Here is a 24,027-nt window from a genome sequence, read left to right on the forward strand (position 1 = left end):
GCGAATCTTTTTTTTTTTCCCAAGATTTATTTGAGAGTGAGCGAGCGAGCGAGCATGCACATGAGTTGGGGGGAAAGGGAGAGAATCTCAAGCAGATTCCATGCTGAGCGTGGAGCCCAATGCAGGGCTCAATCTCACAACCCTGAGATCATGATCAGGTACAAATCTTGAACCATGGGGCCTGCCAGCTGGGGATGCCCTAGCCTTGGGCCTCTTGCCATAGCTGGGCCCCTGGACTGGGGACAGACCCCAACCGCATCTGCCCTGCCATCCCCTGTCCCCACAGTCCTGGAGGTGACAGTCCTAAACACGGAGGGCCAAGTGCAGGAGCTGGTGTTCCCCCAGGAATACCCAAGCGAGAACTCCATCCAGCTGTCCGCCAATACCATCAAGCAGAACAGTCGCAACGGTCAGTGCCCAAGCTCTGGGCTGGCATCCCTGCTTCACGTGTGAAGAACATCAGTTCTTACATTGTATTGGGTTGAAGAATCCGAGAAAAGGGTGGGACTCGTAACCACACACAGAGTTGTTTTCCATTCAAGCAAGCCTAACATTTCAGGGGATTTGTGGGGTCCCCCCAAAGCCCCAGAGCATAGGACACTTTGTAGTTTGCAGGGCTCACTCCTTTGCAGTGGCAGTTCTCATAGTTCATGGAGGTCTGTCCCATTTGAGAGTAAGGCTCAGAGAGGTTGGGGATTTGCTCGAGGTCACACAGCAAGTGAGGTGGGGGCTGGGGACGCAGTCCTTATGTGTCCTGGCATACTGCCTTGCCATTTGGAACTGCCTACAACAGAGCAATGGTACGTGGAAGGGCTCCCGAATCCCCCTCATCTGGGCCACAGCCTGGCTTCAGAGGTCCCAGTGACCAGGATGGCTGAAGGGGTGCCGGCTCAGGACTGACGGCACACCCTGCGGTGCCTGTCCTCCCCAGGTGTGGTCAAAGTTGTCTTCATCCTCTACAACAACCTGGGCCTCTTCTTGTCCACCGAGAACGCCACAGTGAAGCTGGCGGGTGAAGCAGGTACAGGTGGCCCTGGCGGCACCTCCCTGGTGGTGAACTCACAGGTCATCGCGGCGTCCATCAACAAGGAGTCCAGTCGCGTTTTTCTCATGGATCCTGTCATCTTCACCGTGGCCCACCTGGAGGTGAGCTGAGGCGTCCCCACCCCCCCCCCGGGGGTCCCGCCAGCTTCCGTGTCCCCAGGCTGTATATTCTCCCCACTGTGCGTTCACCCACCCCAAGAGCAAGTTATGACCCCTCCCTGGGGCACCAGTCCCCCAACCCCCACCTCACCAGCTTGGGCCATTTGCCCCCAGAAATCCCAGACTGTCACCCAGAGCCCCAGGCACTTTTCTCATGCCTGTCACCATCCCCATAGCTGGGTGTGGGGGCTGGAACGGGACTCCCTGGATCTGACTGCCCGGCCACCACCACACAACAGGCCAAGAACCACTTCAATGCTAACTGCTCCTTCTGGAACTACTCGGAGCGTTCCATGCTGGGCTACTGGTCAACCCAGGGCTGCCGCCTGGTGGAGTCCAACAAGACCCATACCACGTGTGCCTGCAGCCACCTCACCAACTTTGCCGTGCTGATGGCTCACCGAGAGATCGTAAGCTGGCCGGCGCTCCGCTCCTGTGGGCAGGCCCTCTTGCTGGCCTGGCTTTGCATGGCATCCTAGAGAGCGCTGCATGGGCAGTGCCAGGGAAGACCAGCTTCGTGGGCATGGGGGGGTGGCACCAGTCTTGCCCGGGGCAGGAGGCCACATGTCTGGTTCTTTCTGGTCATGGTCCCACCTTCTCCCAAGGCACTGTGGAGAAGCAAGTTGGTGTCACCTTTGTCATCTCTCCACAAGCCTCCCAGAGCATGAGGAAGTGAACGTGCCACCTACGGAAGGGCGGGGGCCATCAAGTTGGCCAGGGGGCAGAAGGCCAGAGGGGCAGCCCCGGTGGTGCTCGTGGCCTGTGGCCTTGCCCGCCACTAGCACCTGGCTGAGCCCAGGGTGAGCCTGGCCATGTACAAGGCCAGAGGTGCAGAGTGTGTCCCCTGCTCCTATCCCCCAGTACCAGGGCCGCATCAATGAGCTGCTGCTGTCGGTCATCACCTGGGTGGGCATCGTGATCTCCCTCGTCTGCCTGGCCATCTGCATCTCTACCTTCTGCTTCCTGCGGGGGCTGCAGACCGACCGCAACACCATCCACAAGAACCTGTGCATCAACCTCTTTCTGGCCGAGCTGCTCTTCCTGGTCGGGATAGACAAGACTCAGTATGAGGTGGGCCAGGGTTTAGGGGCAGAGGCAGGTGGGAGGAGAGGCAGCGCTGGCCTGGGTAGCCCCTCCTCACCTGTGGTGCCCCTCCCTGCTGCCCCCAGATCGCTTGCCCCATCTTCGCGGGCTTGCTGCACTACTTCTTCCTGGCCGCCTTCTCCTGGCTGTGCCTGGAGGGCGTGCACCTCTACCTGCTGCTGGTGGAAGTGTTTGAGAGCGAGTACTCCCGCACCAAGTACTACTACCTGGGCGGCTACTGCTTCCCAGCCCTGGTAGTCGGCATCGCGGCGGCCATTGACTACCGCAGCTATGGCACCGAGAAGGCGTGAGTGTCCCCCACCTCATCCCCCGGGGTGTCTCCTGCCTGGCTCCCTGCTCAGCAGAATCCCTTGGGCCAGGACCCTCAGGACAGTGGCCTTCCTGCTCGTGAGGTCTAAGGCCACAGTCTGCAGAGTCCCCAGGGGCTAGGATGGGAGGGAAGGGCTTTCCCTGCCTCTGTCTACCCCAGCCCCGCTTCCTTTATAGCTGCTGGCTCCGAGTGGACAATTACTTCATCTGGAGCTTCATTGGACCGGTCTCTTTTGTTATCGTGGTAAGTGGGAAGGCGGTACTACGTCTCCCTCCTTCACGCAAGCTAGCCTTGACCCCTGAGCCCCGCCCCCACTCTCCCCAAGCCTTAAGAGGGCTGGTTTGAAAACCATCAAAACTGAGCAGCCCACTAAGAGGACAAGAACAGAGCAGGTCTGTAAAGCTCCAGCACCAAGGCCCGTCCATCCAGGAACTGTGATTTGAGCCCCTGCCTTGTGTCAGGCTATGGGCTCTGCCCTCCCACCAGCAGGAGCCACATTAACAGACCGCTGTTACCAGTCAGCAGGCACCTGAGGGCAGGTACATCAGCAGAGGAGGCCCTGAAGAAGGGGGTGTTGAGGCTGAGACTTGGGCAGGGGTTTGCACTGGGAGGTGGGGGGACCCCAAGGGACCCCTCCCAAGCCTAGCCCCTCCCCTTGTCCCACCCCCAGGTGAACCTGGTGTTCCTCATGGTGACCCTGCACAAGATGATCCGGAGCTCATCTGTGCTCAAGCCCGACTCCAGTCGCCTGGACAACATTAAGTGAGCACCCCTTCCCCACCACCCTGCCCCTCATAGCTCCGTACCAGGCCTGGTCTCTCCCAGGGCTTCCTAAAACGTGGGGTGCTCACCTCCAGTACCACAAGATGTGATTTTAAGAACAAACGTAGTATTTTATTGTGCTTGTTGTGTATCTACTTAACAAGTACTGGAAAACATGGTATTAACACATCCAATCTGTGCTTTTGGGGACATAACTTCTTAGGGTGAGGCCAACTTGAAAAGGTAAGTCCAATTCAGGGCAACTTAAAGAGAAACTGGCAGCATAAGATAGTTTAAGGGTCTGGAAATATGGCCTAAGGCTGAAGGCAAATGACTGACCTTTGTAAAAGCCCAAACCCATGGGGCGCCTGGGTGGCTCAGTTGGTTAAGCGACTGCCTTCGGCTCAGGTCATGATCCTGGAGTCCCGGGATCGAGTCCCGCATCGGGCTCCCTGCTCGGCAGGGAGTCTGCTTCTCCCTCTGACCCTCCTCCCTCTCATGCTCTCTGTCTCTCATTCTCTCTGTCTCAAATAAATAAATAAAATCTTTAAAAAAAAAAAAAAAAAAGCCCAAACCCAGGCTGGGTGAAAGTACCACTGTGTAGGCAATTCCCCCCCACCCCAAAAGGCCTACTCACCCCAGGTGGGTCTTTGCAGATAGCATCCAGACCCACTTGAAGAGGGACACACAGCAGCGGGGGGGGAGGTTTCTCCATTGGCAAGGACTTTGACATCCCTGTCCCCTCCTCCTCCCCAGATCCTGGGCCCTGGGGGCCATCGCGCTGCTCTTCCTACTGGGCCTCACCTGGGCGTTCGGCCTGCTCTTCATCAATAAGGAGTCAGTGGTCATGGCCTATCTCTTCACCACTTTCAACGCCTTCCAGGGGGTCTTCATCTTTGTCTTTCACTGCGCCTTACAAAAGAAGGTGAGGTCAGGGAAGGGGTCCAAGTGCCTGCCTTCTGTAGTGGGATCTGTGTCTGCTGTGAGGGGAGCACGGGCTTGGGGTCAGTGAGGATTTAGACAGGGGTGAAGAGGGTTCTGGAACAGAGTAAGATAGGGCAACCTGGGGGAGCAAGAGAGGAGGACGGATTTGGGGAGTTGGGAGAGCACAGGGCAGGGTTGTGGTAACAGAGGACCAACCCCCCACCCACCCACCTATGATGTGGGGGCAGGAATCAGGTGTGTGGGAGGGAGAGGACTGAGTACCACCCAGACAGAAGTTTTCTACTTCAATATTTACAAGATAAACTCTTAAGTTTTGTGGTTATAAAGTTTCCTTTCCAACATCCTTACAGGAGCCCCCAGGCTCACACATTCCTGCCCAGGCCTCCCTTCCCTTCCTCCCCTCCAGCCATCCTCTCCTCTGCTTTCTCTCAAACACCTAGACAGGGGCGCCTGCGTGGCTCAGTCTGTTAAGCGTTTGCCTTCAGCTCGGGTCATGATCCCAGGGTCCTGGGATCGAGTCCTGCGTCAGCTCCTTGCTCAGCGGGGGGCCTGCTTCTCCCTCTCCCTCTGCCTCTGCCTGCTGCTCTCCCTGCTTGTGCGCATGCGCTGGCTCTCTCTGATAAAATCTTCAAACAACAACAACAACAACAACAACACCTAGGCAAGATCCTCCTCAGGGCTTGTTCCTGTTCCTCACCAGATATCCGCAAGGCCTGCGGCCCTGTTTCCTTCAGATCTTTGCTGGGATGTTTCCTCAGGGAGACTTTCCCTGGGCTATTAGAACTCACAAACCCCCACCACATCCCCCAACCCACCGGCACTGCCTGACCCCCTTTCTGGCCATATTGGTCTGCACAGCACCCAGCAGCATCAGACATCCTACACGGTGTGCTGTTGTTTGCATCTACATATGTCTCTACCAAAATTTAGCTCTTGGAGGTAGGGCTGTGTGAGTGATTTGTTCTGTACCGTCGTCCCTGGGGCCTGAACTATGCCTGGAACATAGCAGATGCTCATTAAAGATCTGTTGAGAGAGTGAATGAGAAACTCAGTGGATGTAGAGAAAGGAGGATGGCCTGAGCAGGGGGAGCGCCTGGCTGGCTGTCTGGCTGTCGGGGACAGGAGACAAGGTTTCTGAGGCTTACAGGGGCACCCACTGCCAGCTGCATGTCCTCCTCCTCCCCCAGGTGCACAAGGAGTACAGCAAGTGCCTGCGTCACTCCTACTGCTGCATCCGCTCCCCACCCGGGGGCGCTCACGGCTCACTCAAGACCTCAGCCATGCGGAGCAACACCCGCTACTACACAGGGACGCAGGTAACGCAGGTATCCGGGCAGGGCTCCCTGGGGCTGAGGAGGCAGGGCAGCACTTAGCCCAGGTCCCTAGTGGTGCTCAGCAGGCGAGCGGCCTCAGAAAGATCCTGGAGGGTGGGTAGCCTCCGGGGGTGGGGGGCTCACATCTGGGCTGTGTCCCCAGAGCCGAATCCGGAGGATGTGGAATGACACCGTGAGGAAACAGACGGAGTCCTCCTTCATGGCAGGCGACATCAACAGCACCCCCACCCTGAACCGAGGTGAGACCGCGTCCCTTGCCCTTGGCTCTGTCCCTCAAGATTCCTGGACCAGTGGCTCTGGGCCACCTTGTGACCTCTGATGTCCTGAATAGGTACCATGGGGAACCACCTGCTGACCAACCCCGTGCTGCAGCCCCGTGGGGGCACCAGCCCCTACAACACCCTCATCGCCGAGTCGGTGGGCTTCAATCCCTCTTCACCCCCTGTCTTCAACTCCCCAGGTGAGAGTACTCTGGTACAGGAAGAGGGTGACAGCCCTGGTCAGGGAGTGTGGTGGGGTCTGCATCCCGAGGGTCTCTGCTTGGCTTTCCAAGCACATGCTCACCTTCTCTCTTTTCCCTCCTGGCTGGCACCTACAGGGAGCTACCGGGAACCCAGTAAGTGTGACTTGACTGGTAACGTTTCTGAGGCCGGGAGGGGAATGCGATAGTGGCCTCCTGGGATAAGCTCACTCAGAGGAGAATTTGGGTGCCCCCCCCCAGACATCACACACATACAGCTGGAGGGGGTTATGTTTGGCCCTCAAGTAGGCAATGAAGGTGATGATGGTCAGAGCACAGGAAATACAGCTGGTCACTAGGCCTCTTCACACTGCTGAGATTCTGAGCCTCCAGCTGGGAGGAGACCTAGAGGGAGCTGGTCCCCACCCCCATTCCTCCAACGTGCTGCTGGGCTGGTGTCCCCACTACGAGTGAGGAAGAATGGGAATAGGAGATCCCAGCCCCCGGGGAAGCAGGCACCCCCTCTCCCACGTGCCCACACACCGGTCACTGCCCACACTCCTCCTGAGCTGGCCCCCTTTTGCCGGCAGAGCACCCTCTGGGAGGCCGGGAAGCCTGCGGCATGGACACACTGCCCCTCAACGGCAACTTCAACAACAGTTACTCCTTGCGAAGCGGGGATTTCCCTCCAGGGGACGGGGCCTCTGAGCCACCCCGAGGCCGGAACCTGGCCGATGCTGCTGCCTTCGAGAAGATGATCATCTCAGAGCTGGTACACAACAACCTGCGGGGCAGCAGCAGCGGGGCCAAGGGCCCCCCACCACCTGAACCCCCTGTGCCACCTGTGCCAGGGGGTGGTGGCGAGGAAGAAGCAGGCGGGCCCGGGGGTGCTGACCGGGCAGAGATCGAACTTCTCTACAAGGCCCTGGAGGAGCCGCTGCTGCTGCCCCGGGCCCAGTCGGTGCTGTACCAGAGCGATCTGGATGAGTCGGAGAGCTGCACTGCGGAGGATGGGGCCACCAGCCGGCCCCTATCCTCCCCTCCAGGCCGGGACTCGCTCTACGCCAGTGGGGCCAACCTGCGGGACTCGCCCTCCTACCCGGACAGCAGCCCCGAGGGGCCCAGTGAGGCCCTGCCCCCACCCCCGCCTGCACCCCCCGGCCCCCCTGAAATCTACTACACCTCGCGCCCACCGGCCCTGGTGGCCCGGAACCCCCTGCAGGGCTACTACCAGGTGCGGCGGCCCAGCCATGAGGGCTACCTGGCAGCCCCCGGCCTCGAGGGGCCAGGGCCCGATGGGGATGGGCAGATGCAGCTGGTCACCAGTCTCTGAGGGACCTCATGGACCAGGGGCTGGTGGCCCAGGCCAGGGAGGGAACCCTGGGTGGGGCTCCGGTGGGAGAGGGAGACTCATGGAGGCAGTGGCTGGTGGGCCACTCTCTCCAGGTGCCCTTCAGCCGTGGGCCCTCTAGGCCCCTCAGGAGCTCTGCCGTGGGGGCCTGTGGTGCAGGGTTCACAGACAGGGTTTCCTACCAGCCATGCGCACCAGCTCGATTTGGGGGAAGTGCAGTAAGGAGGAGCCAAGAGGTCCCCAAGGTAGTAAGGAAGGAGAAACTGGATGGGTGCAACCCACTCTTTACTTCCCCCCTCCCCTATCTTCTTGCCCCCCTGGAGTGAAATGAGGGCTTTGGTTTCCTGGGCCCTGCTGGAAGGAACCTGTCAGCTGCTCCTCTCTGCAGCCAGAAATGCTGCACCAGGAAGGAGCAGTGGGAGCAGACAGACAGGTTCCTCTTGCACTACAGTTCCCTACTCCTGGAGACTGGGGCCTCTGGCCTGAGAGAAAGCCCCAGGGCAAGCGGAATGGGCGATTGTGGCTGCTGGTTTAAAGGTGGAACTTTCTCTGAAGCTCCTTCCCTCTGTTCTTTGTCCTTGCCTCCCCAGCAAGCCTGCCCATCAGCCTCCTCAAGTGCACCCAGTGACCCCCTCCCTTGGGGTGACTCCTGATGAAGCACAACTCCCCTCAGGGCCCCCAGCCCACAGGGGTGGCCATATTTGGGCAGTTCCCAGTCCTGTGGGCTCGGCTATCTGGGGAGCAGATTTTGGGTCTGGATCTCCCTGGGGAGTGGGTCCTGGGCTTGGATCTTTCCCTAGGGGGCCATCTTACCCCTTCCTCTCTCCTCCTCCTCCCCCATTGCTGTAAATATTTCAACAAAATGGAAAAGAAAAAAAAGACAAAAGAAAAAAGAAAATCTCATCACTTGAAGCCACCGGGAGCCTGTGGCCCAGCCAGCCCGGGGCTTTCTCCGGAGCAGAGTGGCGCCGCCGGGCCCTGGCAGCCAGGACTTCTCCGTGTATGTGTGCATCCCCAGCCGGGGTGGGCGGGCCACCAGAGCAGCTTTTTACAATCCAGAGACAGAAAACAAAATCTAGAAGCAACAGCGAAACAAAGAACCTGTTTCCTTCCCGGCACCGTTTCTGTCGCCTCTTTCCCTGCTCCGCCTGTTCCCTGGCATCAGTCAGCCCTCCTGGGGCGTGTACCTCACTGCCTGCCCCAGGACCGGGGCCTGTCTCCCCCTCCCCTCCCCACTGGCCCAGGGGAGCCACCCTCACACCCAAAGATGCTTTTGCCAAGATGGCTGCGCTGTCCCTTTGAGTTCCTGCTTCTTGTATATTGCTTCTGGGACTCTGGGCTGAGGAGGAAGGGACTGACTTCCCACCTAGAGCGGGTGATGGGGGAAGAAAAGTGAAGGCAGCAGGTGGTGGGAGTGAAAGGGAGGCTGGGAGTGATGAAGTTGTCTTCTCTCTTGGGGGAAGGGGGGCTGCAAAGGTGAGAGATCATCTTCCCTACCCTACGCCCTCCTGCAGGGGAGGCAAAGCCAGGTATATCAGGGCCTGCAGTCAGGACACTCTTATACCAAGCGCTCTAGCCCAAACCTTAGGCTCCGGAAGCTCTGGGCTGGGGATGTCTCCTGAGTACCTCTTCTCCAGCCATTCACCCTGGCCTTCCCACCCCGCCCCCCCAACTCTTTGAGTAGGGTAGTCCCATTGCCACAGTAGCCCAGCCCTGTCATTGCCATTCTCCCAGGGGTGGCCCTCCACCTCTACTCTGACCCCTTCTTGTCTCTTTTGCCCCTCTCTCTTTTCTCACAAGTGCCATGAGTTTTCAAACATCCTCGGGTCTCAGCCTGCTGCTGCCATAAACTTCTTTGGGTTAAGGGGGGAGACTCTAGGGAGGAACTGGGGGAAAGGGACAGGTAGGTGGCTGGAGGAACCCTTTTTGCTGCTAGAAAGCCCCTCCCTTCTCTGGGGAGCTGGGGCTGGCTTGTCCCCATCAGTTAGGGGAGAAGGGGTCAGACCAAAGATGGTGGTTTGTCCCATGTAGGGAGACAGGTGTGGGGAGAAGGCAGGGTTGGGTTCCATCACTAGCTTTTTTGGGTAGAAAGGCTTAACTCAGCTGAAGACCGTATGTAAGTCTGGATGGGGAAGAGAAATAAGGATAGGGACAGTCTTGCCCAGACAGCTCTGTGGCCTTCCTTGGCATCACTAGGCCAGGAACTCCACTGTAGGCAGGGGCAGCCAGAGGTCTGTGAAGAGCTGGCAAAAGAGGAGGGATGATGGAGTTGGCCCGGCATCAGTCCAGCTAGAGCCAGAGGCTGCCTCTGACACCAGCAAGAGGGCTAGGAGAGTAGGCTTGGCAGGAGAGTTCCCTGGGGGACTGGAGGTATACGAGGAATCCACTTCCTCGCCCCTGACCAACCCTCCTCTCCAGACACTGACAATCAAGGGGAGAGAGGGTGGGGTGGGTCCCTAGGTTCCCATTCCAGCCAAAATCACCGAGGTGGATTCCCAGGCCTCAGATCTGCATGGCAGGGCCCCCTGGTGGGGTTGGACACCACTTCAGCCTAGTGCAAAGCTACCCCCAAGAGCCCAGGTGTCCCTTTACCCCAACCAGACCTGGTGCCTTGACACCCCACCCCAGCTGGGACGGTATAGAGAAGGAAGGGTCTTGGTTTCCTCTCCTACTCCCTTCCTTGGGCTCCTGAATTCATTTGCTTTTAAATCTAATATTTTTCTCTGGGTTGTTTTTTTTTGGGGGGGGGGTGTTTTTTTTTTTGTTTCCCTTGCCTTCCTTTCTCTGTCTCCACCTCTTTCCCTGTGTCTTTCTCGCTGTCTCTATGTTCCTCTTCTTTCACCCTCGATTTCTCTGTGTCCATTCGGGCCTCCTCCCCTCTCTCCCATCCCTCCCCCCACCCCAATCTCTCCTTGGTCTCCTTTTCGATATGCCAAACCAATTTTGGGTCGAGTGCATTTAACGAGAACAAAACAAAAGGCTCATAACAAGAACGTTTCAGAAAAAAACAAAAAGTTAAAAAAAAATTGTTGAGTCAAAAAAAAAATCAAACAATAAAGAAATTAAGATTTCTTGGAATGACAAGAGTGGTGTGACTCACTGGGGGGTAAGAAAGGGGTGAGTGGATCTGCTCGAAGTATCCCCATTAGGCTGACACAGTGAGGAACCTGCACTGCACCATTTCGAACCCAGGGCAGAGGCCTGGTGAGTCACAGCATCATTAACATTTACAGAGAACTTTGTAAGTTCCTGGGCCTGGCTGAACACTTCAGGTGCAGTTTCTCTTTGAATCCTCATAAATGTTCTAGGGTGGAGGTTATCAAATCTCCATTTTATAGATGGGGAAACTAGCTTACAGTGCCTAGATGCATGCCCAAGTCTCCCTGGGCCAGGCCACTGTCATGTCGAGTCTCAGAGAAGCCCTCCAAGCTGTATTTAGAGCAGAGCACAGGAACCGTATGCTGTGCCTGTCTCCTTCCAACAGCCATTCCTAGACTCCCACACGCGGCTGGAATGGTGCATTTTCTTTTCTTTTTTTTTTTTAAGATTTTATTTATTTGAAAGAGAGTGCGTACACACCGGGGTGGGGGGAGGGGGGTGTGGCAGAGAGGGGAGAGGGAGAAGCAGACTCCCCACTGAGCAGGGAGCCTGATGCGGGGCTCGAGGCTCAATCCCAGGCCCCCAGAGATCATGACCTGAGCCGAAGGCAGAAGGTTACCTGATTAACTGACTAAGCCACCCAGGCGCCCCTATGTTGCATTTTCAAACATGACAAGGTGGAATTGCATCCTGTGTACTTCACATTCTCAAATACAGCTGCCAGTGCTCAGAGAGAAAGGAATGACTACTCAAACAGTGTGAGCATCTCTCTCCACGCCTCTCTGCCTTCAACATCTGCATCCAGGATGCCATATTCCCCTAATTATCTTCCCACCTCTCCAGCCACTCCTTCCCAGAAGTCTCTGCAGCTGGTTCCTTATCTCCCTACTTCTTAACATTGGCGAGCCCAGCTACCTATACTCATTCCCTGGAAGATCTTAGCCTTGTAGCACGGTTTGAAATAACTATAAACTGATGACTCCCAAACAGAGCTCCAGCCCGAACTTTTACCCTCGAGCTCCAAATTCATACACATCTAACTACCCATTCCACATTTCCCCCTGAGTGTCTGGTAGGACTTCAAACTTAACCTGTCCAAACCTGTCCCCCCAGCTCCTCCGATAAGCTCCCCCACCTCAATTAATAGCAAGTCTATCCAGAGACTTAAGAATTAAAACCCTCAGAGTTTCCCTTGTACTTATGTTCTTGTTCAACCCTGACCCAATCTGACAGTAAATGCAATGGTAGTTCTAACTTCAAAATATCCACAGCAAACTAGTTCTTACCACCTTGGTTCAAGCCAAGGTCTCACCAAGACCACTGCAAGAGTCCCCTAACTAGTTCCCTTGTCTGTCCTTCAGGCTTTTCTCAACACTGAAACCGGAATGATCTTGGTAAGCATCTCGTCCCTCCTCTGCTCAAAATTCTCCAATATACTCCTCTCTTGCCCAGACAAAAGGCCAAGGTCAGCCCAACAGCCTGCAATGACCTATAACACTACAACATCAGATCCCATCCCATAGTTTGCTGTGGATATTTTGAAGTTAGAACTACCATTGCATTTACTGTCAGATTGGGTCAGGGTTGAACAAGAACATAAGTACAAGGGAAACTCTGAGGGTTTTAATTCTTAAGTCTCTGGATAGACTTGCTATTAATTGAGGTGGGGGAGCTTATCGGAGGAGCTGGGGGGACAGGTTTGGACAGGTTAAGTTTGAAGTCCTACCAGACACTCAGGGGGAAATGTGGAATGGGTAGTTAGATGTGTATGAATTTGGAGCTCGAGGGTAAAAGTTCGGGCTGGAGCTCTGTTTGGGAGTCATCAGTTTATAGTTATTTCAAACCGTGCTACAAGGCTAAGATCTTCCAGGGAATGAGTATAGGTAGCTGGGCTCTCCTCCCTCCCCCCACTAGCCACAATGAGGTTCTTCACTGTACACAAACATGCAGGCAGCACCTGCCTCAGAGCCTTTGCACTGGCCATTCCATAGCACTCATTTATTCTCCTACAGGGCTTATGAAAATCAGTTTCCCAGGCCACTCCATTTAAATTGCAATTGGCCACTCCAGAACCCCCTAACCCACACATCTTGCTTTGTTTCTCTCCCATAACACTCCTATCTAGCAAACCAAGACATTTTTGGTTTATTGTCTACCTCCCCGACTAGAATGTAATGTAGAATGGTCTGGTTTTTTTCACTACCGTTCCCCAGTGTCTAGCACAGCATCAGACACACAGTAAGTGATCAATAAATATTTGTTAAAGGATGGAAAGCTGAAATGAGCATAAGACCCGAGTGAGCCTGACATAAGAGTTACGAATAATGGGAACTATGAATCTACCACTTCCTCCACGGCTCTCAGCTCCCATGTGCCCCTCACTGTGCAATGCTAAGGTTTAATTTAGCATGGTCCTGAAACCTAAGCTGGTACCCAACCGAAGAAAAGGCAACCTGTTCCTATGCTGGAAGAGGAGCCGATTCTCTGGACTAAAGGAGAGACACTCTGTGAGCCAGTCTGGGGACTTTGAAGGATAATTAAATTTAACTATGTATGGTTTTAACTTCGTGCTCGGATTTTGAAATCAAGTCCCAGCATGAGATTCTACAACACGACCAGCTCTTTCACCTCTGTGTCCTTTACTCTCCCCAGCACTGCACACATCCTTCTCTGCTAGCACAATCTAAATCTGCTGTGCCAGCTGCCTAGGAACTCAGGTGCTTGCTAGTGGCACTCGTACATACCTGAGGCCCAACCATTTGCACGTGCCCACACACAGTAACACTTATGTGGAGATTTACCCCTTCAAAGTTCTTTCCTGTGTTTCATCTCATTTAATTATCACAGGGTACATATTATTATCCCTATTTTTCAAATGAGGAAACTGAAGTTAGAGCGACTTCTCAACTTCCTTTCTCAACAAGGTTACTAGGCAGTTGAAAGGGTCTGCATCCTGTAGAGGCTTTCCATGCCCCAACTTAATCCTTTCAATGACACAATGAGGCAGATGTTAGCCCCATTTTACAGCTGCAGAGGCAGAAGTCCAGGAAGGTTAGAGAATGTCCACACAGTCTCTAACCTGGCCCAGGCCTCCATCTTGGTCTTCTGATCCCAGGGGCTGCTTCTAGGGATGTCCGTACTCAGCTGCAACTGCCCACTCCTCATCACTGCTCACCCATCCCATGTGGCACACACTAAAGGAGGCTATCTGGCTCCCCACACCAGAAGAGATGTGCCCACTAACCATGCCACACCCCAACAGTCCCCATGTAGCTAGTATTAAGGCTGTCCAGAGTGGGAAGGCCTTAATGCAGAGCAACAGAAGATTCTCTTTAGACTCCCAAAAGACTAAAGGCACTGGGGGACTCTGTCCTTGAGAAAACCTCCTCTCCTCCACAAACTCCTGGAAAGGCCTGGGGGAGCCAGGCTGAGGCTAGTCCTCCATCCCCACAACGTCCACTGGCTTATTCTACTCTTCTCTTACCCCTTCAAACATCAGTCATGGAAACCAGCAGTGATGACAGGCCCCTGCTGGCTTTTCCCTCCCCCATTTATAACATGTTCACTTCATCAGGACTCTCTTACCAAAGCCCTTGCAACTGCTACTCTTTTCTAGCTATCCTGTCCCACTGTCTCCCACAGGCCTCCACCTCCATCTAAGTGATCCCACCCTCTCACAACTGAAGCCCTCACTGTAACCCAACCAGTCCTCTCCTGGGAATAATTCCTAAGGAATCACACATGCACGTGAAGACTTAGCAGCAAGAAGGTTCACTGTGGTCAGGCTTCTGAGAGTGAAACACAATGAATAAAACTTCAGCATAGAAAATCATTACATAAATCATGCACACAAACAGAATGCATGTAGCCATTAAAAACAATGATGCAGAAGAACATTAACTGACATGGAAATATATTCATAATAAGACTGTGTAAAAAGTCAGACATAAAATACAAGGTAAAGAATGACCCCACCTTTTTTAAATGACATATATATATGCAAAAAGTGTGTGTATAGGGACATAAAACTGTGTGCATATGTGTGCATATGAACGCATGCGTGTGTGTATATTGCGAAAAGTAATAAAGGGAAACCTCACTAAAATGGAGTCAAGAGGCCAGAAGGGGGAGCTCTCACGCCCCACCACTACAAGTCCTTTGCAGACCCAACAGAAGAGATGTACCTCACAAGTGGACACTACTTTACTACCCCAGGAGGAGGAAGATTTTCTTCCCCCTCCCCCACAACTCCCCCCCCCCAACCCCGCAATAGCGCAGCCCTCGAGACACAGATGACTCAGCCAATAAAAAGCCACTCCAAAAGGAAAAAAAAAGAAAGAAAGAAAAGCCACTACGCTTTGAACTCCCAGTTCACTCCAGAGGACTTTTGGTTTGTAACAGCCGGCCCAATTTCCTTTTCTCTATAAAAGAGCATACCTCTCCTTTGTTATCTAGAGTTGCCTATGGTTATGGTTTTGTGGCAGCTTACAAGTCCCAAAATGCAATTCTCTTATTCCCAAATAAATCCATTTTTGCTGGTAAAACTGATAGCTTAATTTTTGAGGTTAACATTACATATGTGTATATATACACACATATAATATCCGAATTTAAAGCTATACATCAGAATATTAACGGGGGTAATTTTTACTTTCTTGCAATTCTCTATTTAAAAAATTATTTCTTTAAACATATTACTTTATTTTTACTTATTTTTTAAGAGAGAGAGAGAATGGGAGGGGGGCAGAGGGAGAGAGAGAATCTTAAACAGACTTCGTGCTGAGCATGGAGCCTAATGCAGGGCTTGATTTCACAACCCTGAGATCATGACCTGAGCTGAAATCAAGAGTCAGATGCTTAACTGACTGAGCCACCCAGGCTCCCCCCTCCATATATTACTTTTGTAATAGGAAGAAGTATTTGTGTATCCTACTTTCTGTGGAATAACAAAAACCAAGAATAACTGATACCTCTGAAAGAATAAAGAACAAGGTGTTAGAACTAGCCTTATAAACACTGGTTCTAATGTGGTAATATTTAAGACAATGTGCTGTGGTGTGGGCACAGAAAGAGATAAACAGGCTCATGGAAGAGACCTGTGACTGGATGGAAACTTGCTCTAGACAGAGGTTACAAATCACTAGGGAAAGAATGGATTCATCCAGAGGCTCTCAAGGGTTTTGGTCTTGGGATCCCTTTTACTCTCTTAAAAATTAATGAGAGGCATTTGGGGTGACTAGGTGGACCACAGAAGATTTGGGGGACAGGAAAAACACTGAGACTATAATCATGGCCATGTGTCATACATTTGTCCAAATCCACAGAATGTACGACACTAAGAGTGAACCCTAATGTAAACTACAGACTTTGGGTGATAATGATGTGTCAATGTAGGTTCATCAACTATAACAAATGTACCACTCTGGTGAGGGATGTTAATGGTCGGACAGGCTATGCATGAGGGAAGGTGGGGCAGGGGGCATATGGAAAATCTCTACTTCACTCTCAATTTTCCTGTGAACTTGAAACTGCTCTTAAAAAAATAAAATAAAAAGGAAAAAAATTAACTCTTTAAAAAAAATTAATGAGGGGCACCTGGGTGACTCAGTCTGTTAAGTGTCTGCCTTTGGCTCAGATCACGATCCCACAGTCCTAGAATTGAGCCCCACATCGGGCTCCCCGTTCAGCGGGGAGTCTGCTTCCTCTCCCTCTTTCCCTACCCCTGCTCCACTCTCTCTCTCTCAAATAAATAAATAAAATCTTAAAAAAAAAAATTACTGAGGACCCAAAAAAGCTGTTCTTTAAAGGGATAGGGATGGGGCGCCTGGGTGGCTCAGATGGTTAAACATCTGCCTTTGGCTCAGGTCATGATCCCAGGGTCCTGGGATTGAGCTCCACATGGGGCTCTCTGATTGGCGGGGAGCCTGCTTCTCCCTCTCCTTCTACTGCTCCCCCTGCTTGTGCTCTCTTGCTCTCTGTCAAATAAATAAAATCTTTTTAAAAAAATAAAGGGATAAGGAGTAGATCTGTGTATATTTACTAAATTAGAAATTAAAACTGACAATTTTTAAATATTTAAATTAGCTAATAAATCCATTAGATGTTAACATAAATAATCTATTTTGTGGGAATAACTATATATTTTTAAAAACAAAGTAGTGAGGGGTGCCTGTGTGGCTCAGTTGGTGTCTGACTCTTGATTTCGGCTCAGGTTGTGGTCTCAGGGTCATGGGATTGAGTCCTGTGACGGGCTTGGGCTCGTGCTCTGCACAGAGTCACTTGGGAGTCTCTCCCTCTCCCTCTGTCCCTTCCCCTACTCCTCACATGTGCACATGCTCTTTCTCGTAAAAAAATTTTTTTAATTAATTTTTTAAAAGATTTTATTTGACAGAGAGAGATAGCAAGAGCAGAAACACAAGCAGGGGGAGTGGGAGAGGGAGAAGCAGGCTTCCCGCCAAGCAGGGAGCCCGATGTGGGCCTCGGATCTCAGGACCCTGGGATCATGACCTGAACCAAAGGCAGACGCTTAACGACTGAGCCACCCAGGCGCCCCAATTTTTTTTTATTAAAAAAAAAAAAGTAGTGAAAAGAATGGCTTTGTTTTACATTTTGTAAAGCTCCAATTGTCTGGCTTAACAGAAGAAACCTGGATTCTCACACAGGCTTCTGCAATCAATCTGTTGCAATATGCTCTCTTGATTGAAGTACATGAAGAAAATCCAGCCTCACACAGATATATAATTGGAAGAGGGAGGAATGCTATTTTCTTTTTAGCTAATTGGGAATATTCTACTTTGTTACTTATACCAAAACTCAAAAAGTAGTAGCATGTTCAAGTTAGTTATAATGAGGAATATGAAACTGTATCAATGAACTTTTCACACTGTTACATTGAAACCCATTGGTCTATTGGAAAATACTGATCTACTGAATTACTACATTTAGCTATACAATATTTTTTAAATCTTCTTTGTTAGTATCACCACTGATCTCATTAGAAAAAATTTTAAATATTGAGAAGTTCAGGCTCATGGTGAATAAAACTTTTCCCAAAGACTATTTTGCTTGAAAGCTCAAATTTTATCATTGGCAACAAACCATCAGTTGTCCTCAAAGTGACCAGCTCACTTCATTCATTCTGAGAAAACATCTACCAAATATCCTAACTGAATCACTGCAGTCTCATTCTTTCAAGTAAAAATGGTGTTCCATGAAAAAAGTCACCAGTTCCACTTCAACTCAACTGTACAAGTGCATTACGTCAACTAACATCACTCTCAGCATGTTGCTTTATGCAAACTTCCCATTTCACCACACAGAATACTAGAAAGGCTTGCTCACGGGGCTAAGTTTTAACACAGATTATTACTTTTCACTGCTTCTTCACAGACACTCTTAAATGGAATTGTTTTAACATTGAATGTGTAGCAACAGTGAGGAATACAATGACAACTACTACTACGGTTTGGGGACACTGCATGGACTCCTGCTAAAGCACCAGCAGTTTTACCCAACCATTGGTTTTGTAACAGTAGGGCACACGACAACACAGTGCAGATGAGAAATGCAAGTAACACTTTAGAATTATTATGAAAATAGTTTATCTCCTGGATCCACAGAGGATCACATTTTGAAAACTACTTAACTACTCAGTAAAAGAAACTGCGACAACTGGTTTCTGTCTGGAAAAAACTAAATCACAGTCCTACTTCACATCATAAACAAAAATAAATTCCAAGTAGATTTTTTAAAGGCTAAATGTGAAAAGTAAAACTTCCAGAAGAAAACACAGTAGGATGGGGCACCTGGGTGGCGCAGTTGGTTGAGCGCCTGACCTTTAGTTTCGGCTCAGGTCATGATCTTAGAGTCATGGGATCCAGCCCCATGTTGGGCTCTGTGCTCAGCTGGGAGTCTGCCTGAGATTCTCGCTTTCCCTCTCCCTCTGCCCCCCTCTCTCTCTTTCTAGAATAAACCTTTAAATAAGAAAAAAAGAAAAAGAAAACACAGTAGGATATCTTATCGACCTCAGGGTAAGATTTCTTTTTTTTTTTTTTTTAAAGATTTTATTTATTTATTTGAGACAGAGAGAATGAGAGAGACAGAGAGCACATGAGAGGGGGGAGGGTCCGAGGGAGAAGCAGGCTCCCTGCCGAGCAGGGAGCCCGATGCGGGACTCGATCCCGGGACTCCAGGATCATGACCTGAGCCGAAGGCAGTCGCTTAACCAACTGAGCCACCCAGGCGCCCAGGGTAAGATTTCTTAAGCAAAGCACAAAAAACACAAACTTTAAGTAGATTGATTACTCTGATGACATTAACATAATAATAATAAATCCTGAACATCAAAAGACACCAAGCAAATGAAAAGGCAAGTATCAGATGTAAGAAGAACTTCTGCACTAATTAAGATGAAGACAATGCAGCAGGAAAATGGGCAAAGATATCAAAAGGCAATTCACAGAAGACAAATGGTCAATAAACAGATATAAATAGCTCAACCTCACTAGTAATCAGAAAAATGCTAACTGAAACCACTCATGTACACCCATCAGAAAAACAAAAAATGTAAAAATCTGACAGTACCAAGTGTTGATAAGGACACTGAGTAATAGCAACACGACTGGTGGGAATAAGAACTGCAACCATCACTTTGAAGAGCAAACTGGCAGTATCTAGTAAGGTGGATATTCCCATAACCCAGCATTTCAACTCTTAGATGTGTATCCTAGGGAAACTCCTACATACAATAGTGACCACTGAAGCACTGTTGGTAAGAGTAGAAAATGAGAAACAACCTAAATATCGAGCAAGAGGTAAATGGATAAGTAAATACTGTCCAAGAAAACTTTCTGTGACCATGAAGTGTTCTCTACCCATGCTATCTAATGTGGTAGCCACCAGCCACAGGTACCTATTAAATGCACAAAATGTGACTAAGAGTGAGTAGGGAATTGAACTTTGTATTTAATTTTGATTAACTGAAATCTAAATAGCCACATGCGGCTAATGGCTACCACATCAGACAGCACGGCTACAGCAGTAAAAATAAATGAATTAGAGTTACATACGTGTAAATGTAGATACATTGCAAAAGCATTACATTGGACAAAAAAAGAAAGTTTCAGAAGGTAATGGCTGGGACTAGAGTGAAGCAAGCAGAGTGTATAGAGTGAAAATATTAGGAGGCACTCACCCTCAGGGTTGTGCAGGTACAGGCTGGACACTTGGGTGACCCCGAGAGTGAACACCTCCTTAAATTTGGGGCCATAGGTGCCTTGCTCGTCTCAACCTGTAAGTATATTATCAGTATGCTACTGTGTCAGCGGTCCCCAAGATCATCCCAGGTTCAATGATACATTAGGAGGACTCACAGGATTTAGCATATAGCCTACACACAGCTATGGTTTCTTACAGTGAAAGGGTACAAAGCAAAATCAGCCAAGGGAAAAGGCACAGGGTGTGAAGTCTAGAGGAAACCAGACACAAGATTTCAAGAATCCTCACCTAGTGAAGTCACATGGGATGCACTTAGTTCCTACAGGAAAGTTGTAACAACACGTGTGAACTGCTGCCCACCAGGGAAGCTTAGAGACTCAATGCCCAGAGTATTTATTGGGCGCGGGTCAAAATTCCAGAACCCAGAAGGAAAGGAGGTATTCAACATAAATCACATTGTACAGTTTAGGCACCATGAGGCACTCTTATTTACGGGATGACAGGAACCTTCCTAAAATCCAAGTTCCTAGAGGCCAGTCAAGGGCCAACCTCGCAAACAGGACTTTCTAAAGACAGCAGTCTCATGCCTAGAATGGTAACTTTTTTGCACAGATTTCATTTATATAAAATTGTAGAACATGATATATAATACTATACATTGTTTAAAGACACGTATATAATAAACATGTACAAACATGCACAGAAAAACAAACACCAAATCTAGGGTTGTAGTTACATTTGAGGAAATGGGGAAAGGACTAGGTTTGAGACAGGGGTACAGAAGACCTTTCAACAGAATCTCTAATGTTTGATTCCTTAAGCAGAGTAATGGGTAAAAATTTATTTTGTTGTAGCATTTCTTCTACCTTTCCAAATGTGTGTGCACCTGAGATATTACGTAGGAAGAATACTTATTACTATATACTACTAACAGTTCATGTTATAGAGTGCTTTTCACATTCCAGGTATTATACTAAGCCCTTGATACGAATTTTTTTTTTAAGATTTTATTTATTTATTTGACAGAGAGAGAGAGGCAGGAGAGAGGGAACACAAGCAGGGGGAGTAGGAGAGGGAGAAGCAGGCTTCCCACTGAGCAGGGAGCCCGATGCGGTGCTCGATCCCAGGACCCTGGGATCATGACCTGAGCCGAAGGCAGACGCTTAACGACTGAGCCACCCAGGCGCCCCTATATGAATTTATTCTTTTAAATACACTCAGAGGTCTATGTGAGGCAGCAGAGATCTCTACCCTCAATCAGCTGTCAATCTACTGAGGGATGATGAGAGATAAGCACAGTGTAAAACCAATTTAAGTACTGGATCTGAATGCTACTAAGGTAATAAAACAGCGTAATATGATTAAGGAAGGGCTGCTTTAAACTAGGGTGGCCTGGGAAGGCTTCTTTGAGGGGACATTTGAGTTGAACCATAAATGATGACAATGAGACAGCCATGCAATTGTCTAAAGACAGCACATTTCAGGCAGAGGGAACAGCAAGTGCAAAGCCCCGCAGCAGGAATAAGCTTGGTGTGTTGAAAAACAGTAAATAAAGCCAGCAAGGCTGGAGAGGAAGACTGAGATGAGGCCTGAGAGGTCAGCTGAGGTCACCATGCAGGGCCTCCTAAGCCACAGTAAAGATCTTAGGTTTCATTCTAAGTATGACAAGCCTTTGAAGGTTTTAAGCAGGGTAATGACATGATCTCGTTTACAATTGAAGATTACTCAGCCAGCTGTATGGAGTACTCATTATAGATAGCCATTTTCTTTTTTCTTTAAAGATTTTATTTATTTATTTGACAGAGAGACACAGCGAGAGAGGGAACACAAGCAGGGGGAGTGGGAGAGGGAGAAGCAGGCTTCCCGCGGAGCAGGGAGCCGGATGCAAGGCTCAATCCCAGGACCCTGTGATCAGGACCTGAGCCAAAGGCAGTAGCTTAACGACTGAGCCACCCAGGTGTCCCAAGAGCCATTTTCTTCATTAGCACCAAAGACATAATGCTTGTGGCTGATAAGCTTCTCAGGGGGTACGAAAAGGTTGGGGGGTGGGGGGAAAGTTCCACAATGCAAAAAGAAAACTACAAAGCTGGAATGAATAAGTATTTAATTAAATATCTAGAAAACAACATCATGGCAACTTCATTCATCATTAAATTTAGTATTCATATAAACGTCTGAATTACATTTGGGAATAATTTGAAAATTAGATTTTTTCAGTCACAAAAATTCACAAGTATACCCAATGACTGCCAAGAAATCATAGCTGATCATAAATGGGGATTTTCTTGCAGCCAAATCATCTCAAAGGAAAAACAGCTGTCAATATTTTTAACCACAAAACATCTTTTTTAACTTAATGTGAAATGCAGATACACAAAAAGAAAAAAAAAGTGTCTAGCATCATGAGGCCTTACAACTGTACCACCACCACAGAGGTGGCTGGGTAAGAAATGCTAGTGGCTTAAATTGGTGTTCAGGCCTACACTCTTTGAGTCTGAATAGTGGCCAGGGGACCGTTGCAAAAGCTTCTCTGAGAAAAGCACATTTGAACAGGTAGAACTGAATGACAAGAAGGTGTCAGCCATGCCAAGAGCAGGGAAGAAGAGGTTCTAGGTGGAGGTTCTGCACTGGAAATGCCAGGTCAGATTTGTAAGGAACCAAAAAAGAGTCTGGCCGAACTGAAGCTGGGGTTGGGAGAAGGGGGTAGTAGGAAACAAAGCATGTAGATTCTGGAACACAGTATTCTTATCCCGAGAATAGAAAACCACTCATATTTAAGAGTGGCTGATCCAGTTTGTTTCACCCCTACACTGTCCAGGAATACAGCAGCCACTTGCCACAGGGGCTCAGGAACACCTGCACGCAGTTCGTGCCACTGCAGCACAGAACTTTCCCCATCACTCAATTCTAACTGATTAACGTTTACACTGAAAACCCAACATGCAGTCGAGCTCCCGGAAAACTTGTAAGTATGTTGGGAACAGACGGCGTGGGCATGTGAACCTACATTTTCAACTCTCAATTTTATGAAACCTAATAAAGCCAGACCGCCTCTCTCCGATGAAAATGCAGCTGCAACGGTAAAACGCACGGGATTTCAAAGCCTTGGTACTTAGTAAAAGAATGGAAGATATATCTCTTTTGTATTTTTTATACCCATCGCATGTTGAAATAAGATCTTGGCTACACTGGGTTAAAGATAACATTAATTTCACCTGGTTTTTTGTTTTACTTTTTTTTTTTTTAACGTGCTTACTAGAAAAATGTAAAGCGAGAAATGTGGCTCGCGTTAATTTTCCACTGGTCGCGGGTGGAAGCTGAGGGTAGCTCCAAGAGGTGCCTGGAGTCTCCCGGGCAGGGCGTGACGGCGGTCCGACCCTGGCGAGGGGGTGCACAGAAGTTTCTAGTTGTATTATGCAGTCACGAGTCAAGTCCGTGAGTTTTCAACGGCCCCGTTCACGGGGCGGGGAGACGAGGCCCCGGGAGCTGAGTGGCAGAGGCCGGACTCCAACTCCCCTGTCCACCTGAAACCTCCCAGCGGCCCTCGAGGAGGCGAGAGCGGGATTCAAACCAGGCCCGACTCCTGGGGCCCCGGACCCAGCGCGCCGCGTGAGCGCCGCTCCGTCTCCCCTCAGGAGCGTAACCAACGTTCACAACGGACTCCCCCGCCGCCGGGCCAGAGGGGCCGGGAGCCCCTTAGAGAAGGTGCCGGCTACGCTCACCTGCTGACAGACGCCAGGGCGACCAACGCTCCTCCTCTCTCCCCACACGGTTCTAGCACGCCTGCAGCCAACTTCCGCTCCTCTGCCGCGAATCCCCAGCTAAGTATTCCTCTCCTCCCGCCCCGCGACCAACCCAGCCAATCACCTCTTAGAAAATCTGCATCAGCCCGGCCACACGCCTGCCTGCCAATCACCGCGGGCGCCAGCACCGCCCTTCCCGCCCTCTTAAGCGGGCGCCGCGCGCCACCGCTAGGCGGTTGGCGGCTCTGCCCTCCGCCGGGATGCGTCTCCCGGAAGGGCGGGGCGAAGCGCCGGCCACAACTGTGCGGGAACCTTTGGGATTGGCCAAGAGGAGCCTCGCCCTCTGCCTCCGCCCACCCCCTGCCTAGACATCCGAGTCGGAGACGCTGGGGATTGGTTCCCGGTGGGCACCCAGAGAAGCCAAGAAATGGTTCCGCCTCCCCCGCGCATCCCGGAGAGGGAGCTCCATGGATTGGCCCGAGGAGTCTCGGCGCGCGCCG

The 24,027-nt window shown here is 50.6% G+C and overlaps 1 protein-coding gene and 1 long non-coding RNA gene across 4 annotated transcripts in view; one reads left to right on the plus strand and one right to left on the minus strand.

Annotated features, from left to right (window-relative positions):
• Positions 1-10,547, plus strand: part of ADGRL1 (adhesion G protein-coupled receptor L1) — a 29,029-nt gene extending 18,482 nt beyond the window's left edge. For both annotated transcript variants that reach the window (XM_044911267.1, XM_021705447.1), the window contains 13 exons: positions 287-409; positions 932-1,146; positions 1,443-1,613; positions 2,065-2,274; positions 2,373-2,593; positions 2,794-2,860; positions 3,288-3,379; positions 4,136-4,304; positions 5,512-5,640; positions 5,801-5,897; positions 5,990-6,118; positions 6,257-6,274; positions 6,709-10,547. In XM_044911267.1, coding sequence (XP_044767202.1) covers positions 287-409; positions 932-1,146; positions 1,443-1,613; positions 2,065-2,274; positions 2,373-2,593; positions 2,794-2,860; positions 3,288-3,379; positions 4,136-4,304; positions 5,512-5,640; positions 5,801-5,897; positions 5,990-6,118; positions 6,257-6,274; positions 6,709-7,451 — 2,384 coding nt within the window. In that variant the 3' untranslated portion in view covers positions 7,452-10,547. The remainder of the gene's footprint in view (positions 1-286; positions 410-931; positions 1,147-1,442; positions 1,614-2,064; positions 2,275-2,372; positions 2,594-2,793; positions 2,861-3,287; positions 3,380-4,135; positions 4,305-5,511; positions 5,641-5,800; positions 5,898-5,989; positions 6,119-6,256; positions 6,275-6,708) is intronic.
• On the minus strand, positions 111-23,587 carry LOC110593987. 2 transcript variants are annotated; one of them, XR_006539368.1, is made up of 5 exons: positions 23,507-23,587; positions 4,184-4,291; positions 2,106-2,244; positions 1,605-1,811; positions 937-1,005 (listed from the first exon to the last, which is right to left on the minus strand). It is a non-coding gene; the product is annotated as an uncharacterized LOC110593987 (long non-coding RNA). The 2 variants fall into 2 exon arrangements; XR_006539365.1 differs by having other exon boundaries at positions 111-1,811.
• Positions 23,588-24,027: the final 440 nt, after the last annotated feature.

This window comes from Neomonachus schauinslandi, chromosome 1 (assembly GCF_002201575.2).
Source record: "Neomonachus schauinslandi chromosome 1, ASM220157v2, whole genome shotgun sequence".
NCBI classification, from domain to species: Eukaryota; Metazoa; Chordata; class Mammalia; order Carnivora; family Phocidae; genus Neomonachus; species Neomonachus schauinslandi.